This window comes from Grus americana, chromosome 2, assembly GCF_028858705.1.
Source record: "Grus americana isolate bGruAme1 chromosome 2, bGruAme1.mat, whole genome shotgun sequence".
Taxonomy (NCBI): Eukaryota; Metazoa; Chordata; class Aves; order Gruiformes; family Gruidae; genus Grus; species Grus americana.
In genome coordinates, this window is record NC_072853.1 from 22,013,127 (window position 1) to 22,028,750 (window position 15,624).

General features: G+C 41.5%; 1 protein-coding gene across 50 annotated transcripts in view; it reads right to left on the minus strand.

Annotated features, from left to right (window-relative positions):
* Positions 1 to 7,235: 7,235 nt before the first annotated feature.
* Positions 7,236 to 15,624, minus strand: part of RIMS2 (regulating synaptic membrane exocytosis 2) — a 502,429-nt gene continuing 494,040 nt past the window's right edge. For all 50 annotated transcript variants that reach the window (XM_054816636.1, XM_054816657.1, XM_054816622.1 and 47 more), the window contains 5 exons: positions 13,918 to 14,059; positions 12,504 to 12,616; positions 11,647 to 11,748; positions 10,602 to 10,741; positions 7,236 to 10,169 (listed from right to left, as the gene is read on the minus strand). In XM_054816636.1, the coding sequence (XP_054672611.1) occupies positions 9,951 to 10,169; positions 10,602 to 10,741; positions 11,647 to 11,748; positions 12,504 to 12,616; positions 13,918 to 14,059 (716 nt within the window). In that variant the 3' untranslated portion in view covers positions 7,236 to 9,950. The remainder of the gene's footprint in view (positions 10,170 to 10,601; positions 10,742 to 11,646; positions 11,749 to 12,503; positions 12,617 to 13,917; positions 14,060 to 15,624) is intronic.

Here is a 15,624-nt window from a genome sequence, read left to right on the forward strand (position 1 = left end):
CTTAGGCTTTAATTACTTTGCTTAGTTCATTCCTGTTATCCTTGTTCATTGTGATTAATTGGACATGAGTCTGTACTCTTCTTGTAAACTTGTACAAGGAGGACCAACTTGAGCAAGGTAAATATTTGGCCAGAACAGTGGACTTCTGGGAAATTGGAAAATGGACCCTGTTGCTCACTTTTTCTGAAGCTGGTCCTCAGCAAGCTGGCTGGCTCTTACCCTTCCTGCTAATGGTGGGCAGGATATGTGCTGTAGCCCTTTCTAGTACCCCCTCCAGCTCCCACACCACCCATCTCTCCTCTGGTGGCAGCAGCACATTGTGGCTCTTCAACACCACCCAGATGTTTCTTTTAACTCCACATAGCTTGGCTCTCCTGGGGCAGGGGAGAATTGGCCCTTGTACGCTTGGGTCCAAAGCCTCCACTTTTGCTCACAGTGCCTAGGAGCCTGGCTGTCTTACAACAGCTTTCCATTCCTGAAATTCTTGTTGAATTCAGTCTTTCTCCCTTAACAGAACTGCATTTATTTAAGCATTTATTTAAGACCACATTGAGTAAAGGAACAGGCTTCAAATCTGGCAAGAAAGGTGCCATGTTCCCAGTTTGTAAAGGACTGATCTATCCTTTGCTCATCCACTTGAATTCCCACCTGGCTCTGCATCCCTGCATGCAAAGGTGGACAGGCTGCATCTGTAAGCGAGGACGGGCCATACCCTAAAGCTCTGGCTTGTACCATCTGTACTGCGCCATCGCTGGCATGGCCCCGGCCATGGTTTTAACCCATCACCGACAGCGCTTTCTCAGGAAATGCTTTGGGGATAGCATAGGCCAGCAGTCTGGGAGAGGCAGTCTTCTTTGAGGAGGGGAAGGGAAGGGAGAAAGGAAGAGAGTTCGGGTGTACGGATGCAAAGCAATCTGTGCTACTGCGTCTCCGTGCCTGCAAACGGGAGCTGGCGCATTTTATTGAGTAGTGCAGATGTGACCTAACTGAATGAGGTCCAGAGGCTGAAGCAAGGCAGGGACGCCGGGACCGTGCTGTCGCAGGGCTCCAGCAGGCGGGTGGCATCTTGCCTGTCTGCAAGTGAAACTCAAGTAGCTGTTTGAGAGCAGAAATACGACCAGTCCTCATGCCATGGTCTGTCACCGAGGCCAGGGTCAGCCACAGTATTAGTCCAAAGTTCTGAGGTTTGCAGGGTGGAGAAGCTTCAGTGGGTACATTTTTTCACTTCACTACATTTTTGTCTTCACAACATTCAAATTCATTGTTATTCAAGTCTCAGGAGAGAGACTTTCCCAGGCGTTTTCTGGGAGCAGAACGTACTGAAGGGAATAAGCACCGGTTATTCTTTTATGTCTTATCCAGAGGGTGGCATTGTCATTTTGGGAGCTATCTGCATGGCCTACCTTGGAAGCTGAACTGCCTTAGGCCTCCGATGCAGCTCATAGTGAAAGGTGCTCAAAATGGCTTTCCAGAGGGTCCTAAATTAGAATTACCCTGGAGGGCCTCCTGTCTCTTTCCACTGAGTAGAATTAAATAGACTCTTAATTTTTGCCCTCTGAGTTTCACTTAAATTAGATGTCTGAAGACAGCCTGAGTATCCATCTTGGGCTGTAAGCGTGGCTTGCTGAACTGCACTGACACCCAGCTCTCACAATTAAGTTTGTTAATCAACACTGGTTAGGAAAGCAAAGCTGCTGAGGGAGGGAGAGAGAAAACTATATGCGAGATTATTCTGTATCTGTTGCCTAAGGCATCTGCTCACATTTTAAGTATAAACCAGACACATATTAGATGTGGAAAGGGCACGGGGAGGCAGCTCAGCCCTGCTCTCAGTTTACGGATTGTTCTTAAAGAAAACAAGGAAGTGAAAACTGTGCCTAAGCAGGTAAAGAAAACAGTTACTATAGAAAAATAAGTTCTTAGTTGCCTAAGTGTGTAACTAAAGAAAACTAGACCCACAGCTGTACAGATACTGTGATCTTTACTGATACCTCAGCATGTTAATTGAAAACAAGAAATCCCGGGTTAGAAATGAATGTAGTTCACGGAAATCTGAAATGGGGATTCTTGTGTTCTTTTTTTTTTTTCTCTTTTTCATCTTACTGAAACTTTGAGAGTTGAGAGCTGTGCCAACAGGGATTTTTTTTGTTTTGTTTAAGGTTCTTTAAGGTGCTGGCAGGAACATGTCACCTCTGTGTCTCCGCTCAGCATTTCCTTGTCTAGCACCTGGCTTGTGTTTTTGGGGGACAGGTTAGAGATGCGGTTGGTTTTTAGCTGATTTGGTGGCCTGATTCGCTTCATGAGATCCAGACACTTCTTGTCTTGACTCTGAGAACTACTCTTCTTAGCTCTCACTTTGTTTCAATGGCCAAAGTGCACAGGATATATAAAAAAATGTCTTTTTTCCAACTTGTATCTTTGCCAGTGAGGAATAAATTTATCTGCTGGCGAAGTGCCATATTACCCCTGGGCCGTTCCTCGGGATCCAGAGCTGTTGGCTTCCAGGCAGTTGGGCTTGTACAGCCCACAGTGAAGGATGGGACTCATTTGTTCATGCATGCGGCTGTGTAAATATGTGCATTGACGCCTCAGGCATGTGGCAGGTGGTACCTAAGGCTTCTGAGAGTCCCACTTAGCAAATCTGAGAGTAAGCAGTCTTGAGTTCTGACTCCGAAACAGAAAGTCACAGTTTGGAAGTTGGTATGGAATCAGAATATGGGCTGAGAAACTGTTAAATAAGCAAAATCTTTGTGTCATTTGCAGTGTGTGGTAGATTGTAAGGAGGCACTTGAAATGTCCCCAAGCTTCTTAACTGAGTTGCTTCCCATGCAGCAGCACTCTCAGCATGCTGGTCTCTGGGAATATATATGATATAATGACTGTTCCTCATCTTCAGGGAGCTGTCTGCCACTATTCAGGAATGCTGCAGCTAAAGTGCTAATTAACCAGAAACAAAATAGGGAATCAATAAAATATCTGCCCATTGTTACTTTGATAATTTCACATTCCTACTTCATCTCTCAGTCTTCCCTAAATCTACTTTTTATTCTCATCTTGGGGATAATAATTTTGGCCACTATTGGCATTCAGACTAGGTTAACATGCACTGGCAAGTGTAGTACCGGCCTTTTCTTTATGTGTCAGATGCACTGTTTGCATAGCAGGACCCACTGGTTGAGTTTTGGCCTAGTAAGTGTTGGTATTTTGTTTTGTTTTCATTTCAGTGGGTGGTGTCACCTTAATATAAATATCATCTTTAAAACACTGATTGTTCCCTTACCAAAACTGCTGCTAGACAGGAGGACTTTGACTAGCAGCTCTTACAGTAGCCCTGCTAACAGCTGTCCAGAGAAATCACAGAATCATAGAATATCTCAAGTTGGAAGGGACCCATAAGGAGCATCGGGTCCAACCCCCTGCTCCTCGCAGGACTACCTATAACTAAACCGTATGACTAAGAGCATTGTCAGACGCTCCTTGAACTCTGACAGGGTTGGTACCGTGACCACTTCCCTGGGGAGCCTGTTCCAGTGACTGACCACCCTCTCAGTGAAGAAGCTTTTCCTAATGACCAGTCTGAACTTCCCCTGACACAGCTTCATTCCATTTCCTCATGTTCTGTCGCTGGTCACGAGAGAGGAGATCAGCACCTCCCCCTCTGCTGTCCCCCTTGAGGAAGCTGTAGACTGCAAAGAGGTCACCCTCAACCTTCTCTTCTCCAAGCTGAACAAGCCAAGTGACCTCAGCCTCTGCTCATAGGTCTTGCCCTCGAAATAGTCTACCAAACCTGCCCCATCTTGTTGAGGTATCCTAAACCTCCACGTCCATAAATCTAATGGCATCCGGTGCCACTCACCCATTCCATCTTCATGCCAACAACAGTTCAGCAACATGTACATTTTGGATGGTATTTAATAAACTGTTCTCAGTTGCAGGAACAGTCACAGAGGACAGGCATTTATAACAAACTTTTCCTCAGTCATGTGTCATGCACTTTCTGCAGATCTAGGGTGCTCTTTTCTTTTTGTGTGACCTCATGTCAAATATATTTTGGGGCATTAATGCCCTATGGTTTAATTAGTATGGCTGTTTCTCTTTCTCCCCAGGGCTGGGCTGAGGAGTGACCTGACAGGGTAGTGTGTCAGATCTGGGAAATTAATTCCCAGCCATTTCCTCTGTCATCAGTCATGAGCTGCCTGCTGCCCTCAGACCTGATAATTATACAGGCAGTTCAGGTAGGACTTGCTAATGAAGGACCATGGAGTCTTTGTTCTTATTCCTGGCTGCTGAGTCTGGGTCCACTTCTCCTATGCAAAGCTGCTGTCAGGTTAGACATTCAACCCAAGTCAGTCATCGGTTTCTGCCTCTGTGGTCAATGGGGAGAGAAGGAGAGAATCTGATTTCTCCAGAGTGACTCAACCCATCCTAAACAAGACACCTAAAATAGGCAGGTATTAAGCCAATAACTCCAGAAGTTAATTTGTCTTTGGTATTAGTAGACGTATGAGGAGAGGCTGAAGTCCCTAGATTTGTTCAGCCTCGAGAAGAGGAGACTGAGAGGGGACCTCATCGTGGCCTACAACTTCCTCACGAGGGGGAGCGAAGGGGATCTCCTCCCTCTGCTGACCACTGATAGAACCCGAGGGAATGGCATGAAGCTGAGACGGGGGAGGTTTAGGTTGGATGTCAGGAAAAGGTTCTTCACTGAGAGGGTGACGTGAGGGAAGTGGTCACAGCACCGAGCTTGACTGAGTTGAAGAAGCATCTGGACAACGCTCTCAGTCATATGCTCTGATTCAGCTGGTCCTGTGTGGAGCCAGGAGTTGGACTCGATGACCCTTATGGGTCCCTTCCAACTCAGGACATTCTATGATTCTATAAGGCATATAGCTTTATTTTTTGCCAGCTGAAGCTAGCTCCCATTAATCTGTCCTAAATGTGGTCCGTTCTTGCCTGTGAAAATGTGCATCTTCTTTCTCACACAGCTGCTTGCTCCTGGTAAAGGCTCACTGTAAATACTTACCAAGGAAGGGACAGAGAGGGTAGTCACAGTTGGAAGGTTGTTATGAGACCTACGGCTCTGGCGTCTGCTCTTGGGTGCTTGGGTGAAAGGGAGGTGAGCTAAGGAAACAAATATGAACTGCTCTAGAGTCCCTCACAGTATTACCTAACTTTGTGAGGAAGCTGTGAAATCTAATGCTTTGTTAAATTTTATGTCATATTAAAGCATTGGTATTTAACCTTCTATATAAAAATGCTTATGTTTTAATTAGTTATACAGTTGTGAACAGCTATTCGATAGTAGCAGGAGGCTATGAGAATGCAGTGGTGTGCTGGTTAGCACATGCTGGCCCCACATTCACCTTCATCACGGCAAGAGCATCTCACTGCTTAAGCCTTGAAGACCTGCAGTAAAGGCATGGAAGCAGAAAAGCCCCACAATTATGGTGACATAGCATTTTACTGCATTTTTTATTGGCACAAACACTTCCCAGAAGAACAGCATGAATCAACTATCTGAACCAATGTTTAGTAGTCATGAGTAAAGCAGGACTGTTAAGATTAAAATGACCTACAGTTTAGTTTTGTTTTGTTTGAAATTAAGTGGAGGTGGGCAAGAATGTGTCGGTGAGGGGAAACAGCAAGCAATCTTGAGAAACTGTCTCAAAGAAGAAAAAGACCCTTTAGAAAAGTAGTATGTTGTGGGTTTTTTTTCCCTGTACAGCTGTATCAGCGTGCCTTCTCAAGTATTTGCTGCATGTAATTATGTGTATTTCTAAAGAGTGCCAAAGGCAGATGAGCTCTGGAGTGTTCAGCGCGGGAGGAGGTGGGTTTGCTGCCCTGCTGCCCATGCCACTGCAGGGCTGGAGGTGATGTGCTTCAGGGTACGGGACAGCCTCACCTGCTGTCACAGCCCAGCTCCCAGCCAGGTACCTGCCTGCCCTGTCACCCTTGCAACAGCAATGGAACATTAGCAGAGGAGAAGAGGGACCTGCTGGGCTGTTAGTTGTTTAACATGCCAGAAATTTGGGTCTGTTCCCCCAGCACCCCACTTTCAGATGCAGTACAACAAACGGAGTTTCCTTCCTCACAGTTCCCACCAGCGCTCTGCCTAAAACACACTTGCATGCTTTCTTGGTGGTTTTATCTCATGACAGTACTGCAGTGCTTTTCTTTTGCCTCCTATCTGGAATCAAATACATGCATTTTACTGTGCAAAGCACCAGCCAGCCTCTCAGTCTTCAGTAAATTTCCAAGGCATAGGTACCTGACTTTGTGGCAGTGCTCGTGTCACCACTGCTCTCTGAGGAGTCAGGTAGAGAGAAAAGCCTCCACTGCCAGCATCTCCATCCCCATCTTCACCCCCATGCCCTCACATAGCTGTAGTGGTGTTGGACCGCTGCCTCCTCCCTGCTGCAGAGGCTGCAGAGCCCCAGCAGCCACCACTGCCAGCTGGGTACTCTGTCCTCGTTTGTGCCCTGCTCATAAAAAAAAAAAAAAAGCAGCTAATATTAGGTGGTACCTAGGGATAGGGCGGAAGCTTACAAACTTACTCTTTTTACAGTCCAACCTGGTTAATATTATAGTCCAGTAGCTAAAAATCTAAGGCTATAGGTTTCCTAGTGAACTAAGCAGTGACAGGAACCGTACTTGGGCAGGGAACACAACTGGCATTGCTCTGGGGAAGTTAGGCAGTGACTTCCTGACACACTCGGGAACAGGACAGGCATTTGATCCACAACCATCCCCAACAGCCACCTTCAGTGTGGCCACCCTGTTTCAAATGCTGGAAGTTTAACCGGATGGCAGGAATGCTCCAGACCAGCTGGCGGTAGCACTTCACAGTCCCAGCACATTTAGTGTGCTGGTGATACCGGAGTTCAAGCGCGTCCCTGCAGCCAGGTTGGTGGCTGAGAACCAGCTCCAGTCCCGGAGCCACGTGCCTGTTTCTGCATGTGAGAGCAAGAGCACGGCCGGAGCGCAGAGCCCGATGCCTGGCTGGGGGACAGCCAGACCCAGCCTCCCACTGCTTCCCTGATGCGTGCGCACACACAGTCCGAAAACCTCTGGCAGTGAACGTGTTGTCTTAAAAATGGCATTTCATTTGCAGCACTGTTATGAGAGGAAAAGCTTGCTGGTTCTTCAGCTGCATGTGCTGTCACGAACTCCACTGAAGGATGATGCTGACCATCTCAGAGAAAAGCAACGAAGCGCTGCACACAAGTTCTGTAAAGAAAATGTTTTATTTAAAGTGTTAAATACCATCACCAGAATGAGTTTGATTTACATTAGTTGGTGTTCATTACAGGCCTAATCTGCCCCCTTTTTTTTTCCCAACTGTAATTCCTTTTAACTTTTTAAAACGGACTATGTACAAGACAGCAGTGATCACTGGAATAGTGCTATTTACATGACTAAACCATAAGTAGAGTTGCAGATGTGTGAAAATTAAAAAAAATACAGTAATTTTTTTTAAAATAAATACTGCATAATGACAAGTATGTACAAACCTTCCATGCGTCATGTCCTTGATTTTAAAATTTGAAATAATTTATATAGGACTATGCATACAAGAATGTGTGAGCACATCTCACAGTATCAGGAAAATGGTTATGTATTTTTGTTTAATATCCTAGGGGATATTGTAGACTGCATGTTAGTAGCATTTATTCGCTGCTGGTAGACAGGTGTCTAAATTACTTCCATAAATATAATTTTACCAGTCCGTCCATTAACTTAACAATAATCCATTATATAAACTCTGAAGACAAGACACAATCTTGATTTATATGATATTGCACAAAGTAAAAGGCATTTTAAGTGATACTGTTATTACTTTTGCCCTCTTATGAGGCATGTACAATTTCTTAATGGGAAACTTCAATAGATTTTCAAATAAAATCAGAGTAATTGTGTGGCCTTAAAGGTAAATGCAATGTATATTTCAAAAATTATTGCAAGGTTTCAGTATTAAACCTTAAATAGGTATTAAAGGCATACAAAGACCCAGAAAAAATGATATTTTGTTATTAAATGTTAGCCAGTTACATTCTCTTTAAATAATGTAATTTAATGAGAAGCTTGAACTTGCAGCACCACCCAACGGTAGTTACTGTCTGCTACAAAAAACAGGTTTTTGAAGAGCCATTGACTGCAGTGAGGGTTCTGGTAATGGTGTCAAATAGCTGTCCGAGTGGTACTGATAAGCTTTCTTTAAGGCTATTTTACGAACCAAAGACTGATATTTTCAAGACTGATATTACCTAATTATGTTTTTTGCAACACAAATGTAGTGTATGAAAATTGAACTTTACAGCAGAAGAACTGTATGAATTAGTAACCTTTGTCACTTTTGTAATCTCAGAAATGTAGTAATTAATTTGGTTTAGTGCAAATAAAAGTGTTTAAATTTATTTCCTAAAAATCAACCAGGTACTTTATTTTTCATCTTTCCAAAAACCTTCAAGAAATGATAGTTCAACCTTTGAATGAAAGATGCTGGTGCTGAAAACAAATTTATTGAAGACATCTTACAATGGCCACATGATTCCAGTATTTTGCTGTAGAATTCAATTTGAAGGTGAGAAAAAATGAAAATAAGTTACCATGCACTGTACAATAAATTGCAAAAAGTTCAAATATCTTCTTTATCAAATACATGCTGAATTACATTAATGTACTCCCAAGCCATGTTGCAAAATCCTTTTCAACATGCTTGAAAAAAAGTAAGTTCTTAAACAATATTTTTCTCAAATAATTCAGAAATGCAGAACAATCTGCAACCCTGAACCAAATATGGGGCATAAGAGAGTACTAAGTCAAAAGGTAGCCATTTTAGAATATGATGATCATCCTGGGAGGTAGAGGGGAAAAAGAGCAAAAGGAAGAAGGGAGACTGGGAGGAGAGATAGAGAAAGGAGGAGGTAAAAGAAGTGTACAATTTGCACATTATGTTGAACTTTACAAGGCTTGTACCTTTTACATTTAAATAAATTTAATATATTACACTTATTTCTTGTCACATAAACAGAATTTTAAATATTTGCTAGAAATTATTTTTTATTTTTAATATACGTCTGCAAAAATACAGACCATGACTGGTTTAAAGAATGATAAACGTGGTGTGTCTTTGTATCACCCTGTTGCATTCTCTTCCCTTTAAAACCATGCACTAGTGAAATTTATTTTTAAAAATAATATAAATTGTTGAAAATGGCTGATTTATTCTTTTTTTTTTTTGCAAGTTGCAGCCCCAAGAAAATAATTTAAGTGTTCAGCTAAATCTGTGTCCATGCAAAAAAGTTTCTTTAATTTCATACAGTACAGTATATCCACAGAATTTTATTTTTCAGATAGTCCATCACATCTGGGGTTTCACTGTATCTATAGCTGGAGGTATGAAGCCCACCACTTTAAGTCTTGAACTGTTTCAGTATGAAGAGTTTTCGGATCTCAAGCAAACTGTTTCGAGTGACAGCTGACTCTTCCAGCATCCTTATATTCTTCTTTTCTTCCAATGTCTGCTAATCCACTGACTTGTAACATGGCTTCATGGGAGCGTAACTCCATTTCTGTGGCATAACCAAGCTTTAGGAGGGGAGGGCACATAAATAAAGAAACGGGAGCAACAAAACAGATATGCCATTGAAAAGGACTTTTGTTGCATGAAACAGATTGATTCCTTTAGTTTAGTCCATGGCTTCAGATTGGACCAAAACTGAGTGTCCCTGAACTCCAAACCTATCAGTTCTTCATGACTTCAGTCCTTCACCTGAGGGCCTTCCGTAGGGCACAATGTGTGCAACTTCCTTGAGAACACAGGATCGCGTTGCAGCCCTAGAAACAGGCTCAGAAGACACAACATTAAGCATGCAGTGTTACCAGGGTTTGCGACCTGTAATTTTATTTTTTTTGTAACGCTGGTTGCTATGACAACAGTTTCACAGCTGCTATGAGCGAGCATACGAAGGTCCTGTTGAACTTTCAAGAGATGATTGGGAAGCTCTTCTAGTCAGAGGAGCTAAAGTTGGGTCTACTAGGGAAGAAGGAGGGAAGAGTTTGAACCACCCAATCACCATGTTGGACAGGTCCAGTTCATCTAAAAGTATCTGTGCCACTCCCATAAAGGATTTGTGATCCATACGTCCATAGTCTCCCCAAACAATTATCTGTTAGCAAAGGAAACAGAAGAAAAGAGAAAAAAATCAGCAAAAACTATGACAGCTTCCATCTGATTCGTCACGTCTCTGCTTATTTAATTACAGCAAGGAATTAAATACTTGACTGCTGACATAGTTTAGTTCTATGTATACTGATCATGATGCAGTGACAGAAATGACCTGGGCAGTTAACAGAGCAGTTATCCATGATACTGAAGAAGGCCCAGTGAGAGAAGGAGCCCATACAAATAGTAGAAGCAAAATAATCTACTCAGCACTTTCTACTTGCATGAACAGTTATTACTGTAGTATTTATCTGCTCAACAAGTATCTGAAATAGCAGAACTTGCCAAATGAAGCATGAAAGGAAGTTTGAAATTCATTCAATGAAAACTGTACAGGTGATATTTTCAGATTGAGAAGAATATCGATGGAAGTTACCTGTAAAACTTTTCCTTGGGGACTTTCTTCGAATGATAGAAGTTGCTGATAAAGTGGTTCCAGCGTTTTTCTTGCTACCTTTGTTTTCTTTTTGGCTATGCAGACTCCATTTTCTAATAGATACACCTTTACATATGGTGCTTAGAAGAAAGAAAATAAAGAACAGTAAGTAAAGAAGTCCAGATTTTTTGCATAACAGATGCCCTGTTCTACTGCCATATGATAACATCTGCCCTTTACTGGATGTATAATTTATATGAACAAATCTCCACAAGCAATATTAACATTTCTTCACATGCAAAGCATCCATGCATTTATGCTGGCATAATTTTTCTTTGCTTCTTTTTATATGTCTCTTTTGGCATGAAACAATTCAGATTTTGACCTGGAAAAATCAGATATTCCTATATATAGTATCCCTATACTGTACAGTATGCAAAATAGGCCTGTTAAGTAAATGAATGACTTGCATTGACTTTGGTGAGATTTGGATCAATGCTCCAAATTGTTAATAATTAAAAATTATCTACAAGGTGAAAATCAGGGAAGAAAAGACTCTGACACGATTTCTATTTTGGCAGAAGAGCTTGCTAAAAATATCATTATATTGTCCTTTTCACATAGTGTTATAGGACATCAGATTATAAAATAAGGAGTAAGTATCAAATACTGGTCTACTTTTTGAGTAGGTACCTATTCCACACCTCTTGTTGATTCCCTCTTCATCCCCAAGGTTCCTATATCACATCTTCAGTATAGACCTTCCTTCTACACCATAACCAAGGATGTATTTGCTATTACTAACTTTTGTGTCTTCTGGTAGCCCAGACACCAGTCTGATTTTTTTTTTCCTTCTGAAGTAGGGTTGGTTTTTTTGTATACCATTTCAATACATTATGCATTTCAGTGTACAATATTGTAATACACTGATATGTGAATTTTCTAAGAGTTTACCTAAGTTGAACAGTAAAGCTTCAGGAGTTGGGGGTTTGTGGGATTTTTTTGGTAGAACTCTATTCTTGTTGCTAAAATTTTCCTTCCTTACCTGGCAGTGTCTTTGAACCTGGTTTTACAACAAGGCCACGGGCTCGGATTATTTCTACTTCCAGTTGTCCTTTCTTGTCCATCATTCCCACCTGTATATCTCCTAGACAACAAAAAGAAATCCTGGCATTGTAATTCAGAAATAACTAAATATATGAAAAGCTATGGGAATTTCTAGGATGAATATGTGATGACTTGTATCATCTGCATTCCATCAATAACTATGATCCAGATTTTAACACTACTACAGAATTTAATACTTATCCTCTTCACCGCTATTTACATTAGTAAACAATTTAAAAACCCTGCAATAACATCTTGTCTCCCATTTCCCATGCCCCTATCACTTCAAATTACATTCTTTTGTTTTGTCTTAAGAGTTTCAGATTTAAAAAAAGCAGCAAGAGTATTAGTACAAAGCAGCTCTGTAAAACTTCTTGAAATCTCTTCACCATGCCTCTAGTTTAAGACAAGGTATGAAAAGATAGCTTGTGAATATAAAAAAGTCTGTAAGCACAATAATAACGAATACTTTGCACCTAAATTCCCATTTTTATTCAATACTATCCCAGTGATTCAGAGAAAGGACTGGTCTCATTAGCCACATTTTAAAGATGGAAAACTGAAGAAGAAGAGATAAAAGACTGAATTTTTCAAAGCACCTTTCTACTTTTGAGTGTCTTAATGAGCATCCACAATTATGTTCAACTTTGGCTGAGGTTACAGTTTTGGTCTTAATTGAGTTGTTCAAAACCACATGGGAAATCCATATTTAAAGACTTAGAATCTAGATAATTTCTATGTTCTAATTACCAGACTCAGTAGATTATATCATATGTATAGGACATAAATGCTTACCCATTGATGGTGTTGCCAAAGTCTGTCGTCCCACAAGCTGGGCAGGACCAAGTCCATCCAGAAAGTCACTGAACTGGCTGTCTGCAGCCAACCTCACACCAGGGAAAATCAAACTAAAAAATAATATTGAAAAAAAATACACCTGAATTTGCCCTTTTTTGTTTTCTAGATGTTTTGCATTTAGCATTTATGTTTTTGGTACTACTGCTAACAAGGAGCTTATTTACACTGACAAGATTACAAAACAATTACTGTAATTCTCAAAACTTCAGTGTTCAACAAGCAGCAATTTGGCCTCCAAAATATAAACAAACAGGTGAAGGAAGTACTAATCCTCACTAAGTCTAATTTCCACAGTAATGTTTTTCCATCATGCATTTTCCCAATACGTTAAAGACTACTGTTAATTATTGTAGTATTCATATGACACCAGTTCAATAAGATACTAATACATGCCCTTACCATAATTTAGGTAAGTAAAATTGCTCACATTTCTCAGTCAACGTGAACTTAATGGCTTAATGTCAAATGTATCCAGTGATATTATTACATTAGACTGAACACTGGTCACTGTTTTTAAAATCACCTTTTAAAATCAGCTTCATTATAAAGATTTTGTTAAAAATGTCTTTGAGAATGACATCTATTCAATAACAGAATGAAATCCATTGTGGCAAATGACCAAAGTAACTTAAAATTCAAATTCTTGCCATGAATTATCTGTGACCCATTACAAGGCAACAAGAACTAATGAGATTTGTGATGATCAACCATAAATAAATGTCCATCTCAAGTGCATATAGTGCCTCAACTTGGACGTGTAAGATATATTGTTCAGTATAGGTGTATCATCCAGTGCTGTGAATACCACTAATAAATCTATCCACAGTAAGATTTTTCTGGGCAATGTCTTTGGACATACCACTCAGAAGTCTTTAAACTGAGCTTTTATGCAAAGCATGATACATGACAGTCTCATATTTCCGCCCAGATGACTTCTTCAGGATTAATTAGCAGAATCTTGGAAAAACTCTTGAGCCCAGTGAATGACACCTGGAAATGCTCTGGAAATGCTTTGCTCTGCAAAGCACAGACGTATGCGAGGAGTTTTCAGAAGACAACTGTGTTTTACCCAGTGCACTGGATGTGCCTCTCCTCCTGCCACACCGCATGTTGGTGCTCTCACCCACCGGGTGCCTTTCTCATGGCACGGCAGAAATGATCCTCATCCTTCCTGCACCAACAATGGGATACTCTTTCGGTCACAGGGGAAGACTTAGGCTTGTTCCATCAATGACACTACCTTGTGAAGGGAATTCTGACTGAACAGGACCTACAGCACTCACTGCACTTTTGTCTAACTACCAGTGTCATGGAGAAATGTCAGGTAACCACAGGGATAGCTGCTGCTTACTTTCCCTCAGAGCTGTAGCTGTTCATGCTCCCATCTGTCGACTCCCGGCTGGCCTGACGGGTCATCCAGTTCCTCATCTCCACAGCCAGCCCTGTCTCAGTGCTCCTCTGGACGGTGCTCCGCAGCTTCTTGCCCCCTGCTTCTGCAGAGACAAAAGAGAAGCCCCCATCGCACCACGCTGTCGCACTGCTGCGGGCAGCACACCACCACTCCACGTGGCACAAAGAGTGGAAGCCAGAAACTAATGACTTGTACCAAAACTGCCATTTTAAAATTACTGTTTTTTTAATAACAGGCAAGCAGCATCATAAGTCTCTTAGTTCTGTCACCACCTGCTTTCCAAGGGCAGACAGCACACGCAAAACACAAGTCTGCCCACGGAGTTAACCAGATTTACACTATCCGCAGTCTACTGTGTTTAAAATATGTTTTCTCTGGATGAATATGTCCCTCCTAGGAATTCAATTATGTCAAAACCTGCAGTGTCTGAGGAATGTTCTAATTCAGATGAATTATTTGATTTAAAAACATTTGGTCATTATCTGCTAAATCAAGTTACAGATATCCATTAGTGAGAACAGTAAACAACAAATCAAGAACCCTTCCCATTCTTTCTTCTCTATTCACACTCTTCTCATTTCACTAGCTGCTTTAACTTAGTGTCTAAAAATACAGTACTGATTTATGCACAATATGTAACTTTATTTCCACCTCCAAGACTAACAATTTTTGTACCTTCTTGCATAGTTTAATTTAGTTGTAAAAGCAGCAGTGACAGCTGAGCATCAGACAATGGAAGAAATGCTCCAAACTTAATGCAGTAGCATTTTAGTGTAGGACTTTTGATCAAGACCTCGGCTGGAAGATATATTGAAAGTGCCACCAAAAAAACCCTAAACTACTGAGTGGGAATGAAGCCTTGCTTTTTCTTTCATGAATAAGACAGTTATTCCATGTCATTTCTGATTTTAAATTCTGTTCCCTGCAATGGTGCAGGGAATTCTGTATTCCAATTTCAATGGATAAAACACCCTGACTTCAGCACAGTGATGTGTGATATATTGATATCATAAAAGAGAAATAACTCTAAATGTACATGACACCAAATGATACGAGAATTCTTAAATATCAATACAGTGAGGGTAGAGTAATATCCAAGATCCTAGGATATCTATGGACTCGCCCTCTTCTGCAGTTGTTTGTAGCCTCTGCTACCCTTTCACCACCTCTGGCTCAGCACATACCAGATGGCAGAAGAACTGCTGGACCTGTCTGGTCGGTGAAGCTCTAGGGATCTGAGAAAGGAAATGACCAAGGGAGGAGACTGTCCTGGGATAAGGACCCTCACACCCCGAGGAGGACGGGTGAGCACACGTGCTGGCTTTGCATGAGAGGACCTGCACCCTCGGACAGGGAATAGGAGAGGGGCATTGATTTCGATGTGCCTACTCAGTGTCCCTCTGTCCTACAGGCTGCAGTGTGGGCTGACGTCTCCCAGGAGCATACCCCAGGCCCTCCAGTCAGGGGGAATATCAGGTCAGATAAAGAACATGGGAACTCTAGTGAAGTGGGAAACAGACATCCAAACCACTTTGAAAACCCACTGGCCCCTTGTCAAGAAAGATTTAATAACATTACAATATTTAGCAGTAGTGAGACATTTCTATAGCAGTATCATGAATGATTCAAATCATATTGCGTATTTCA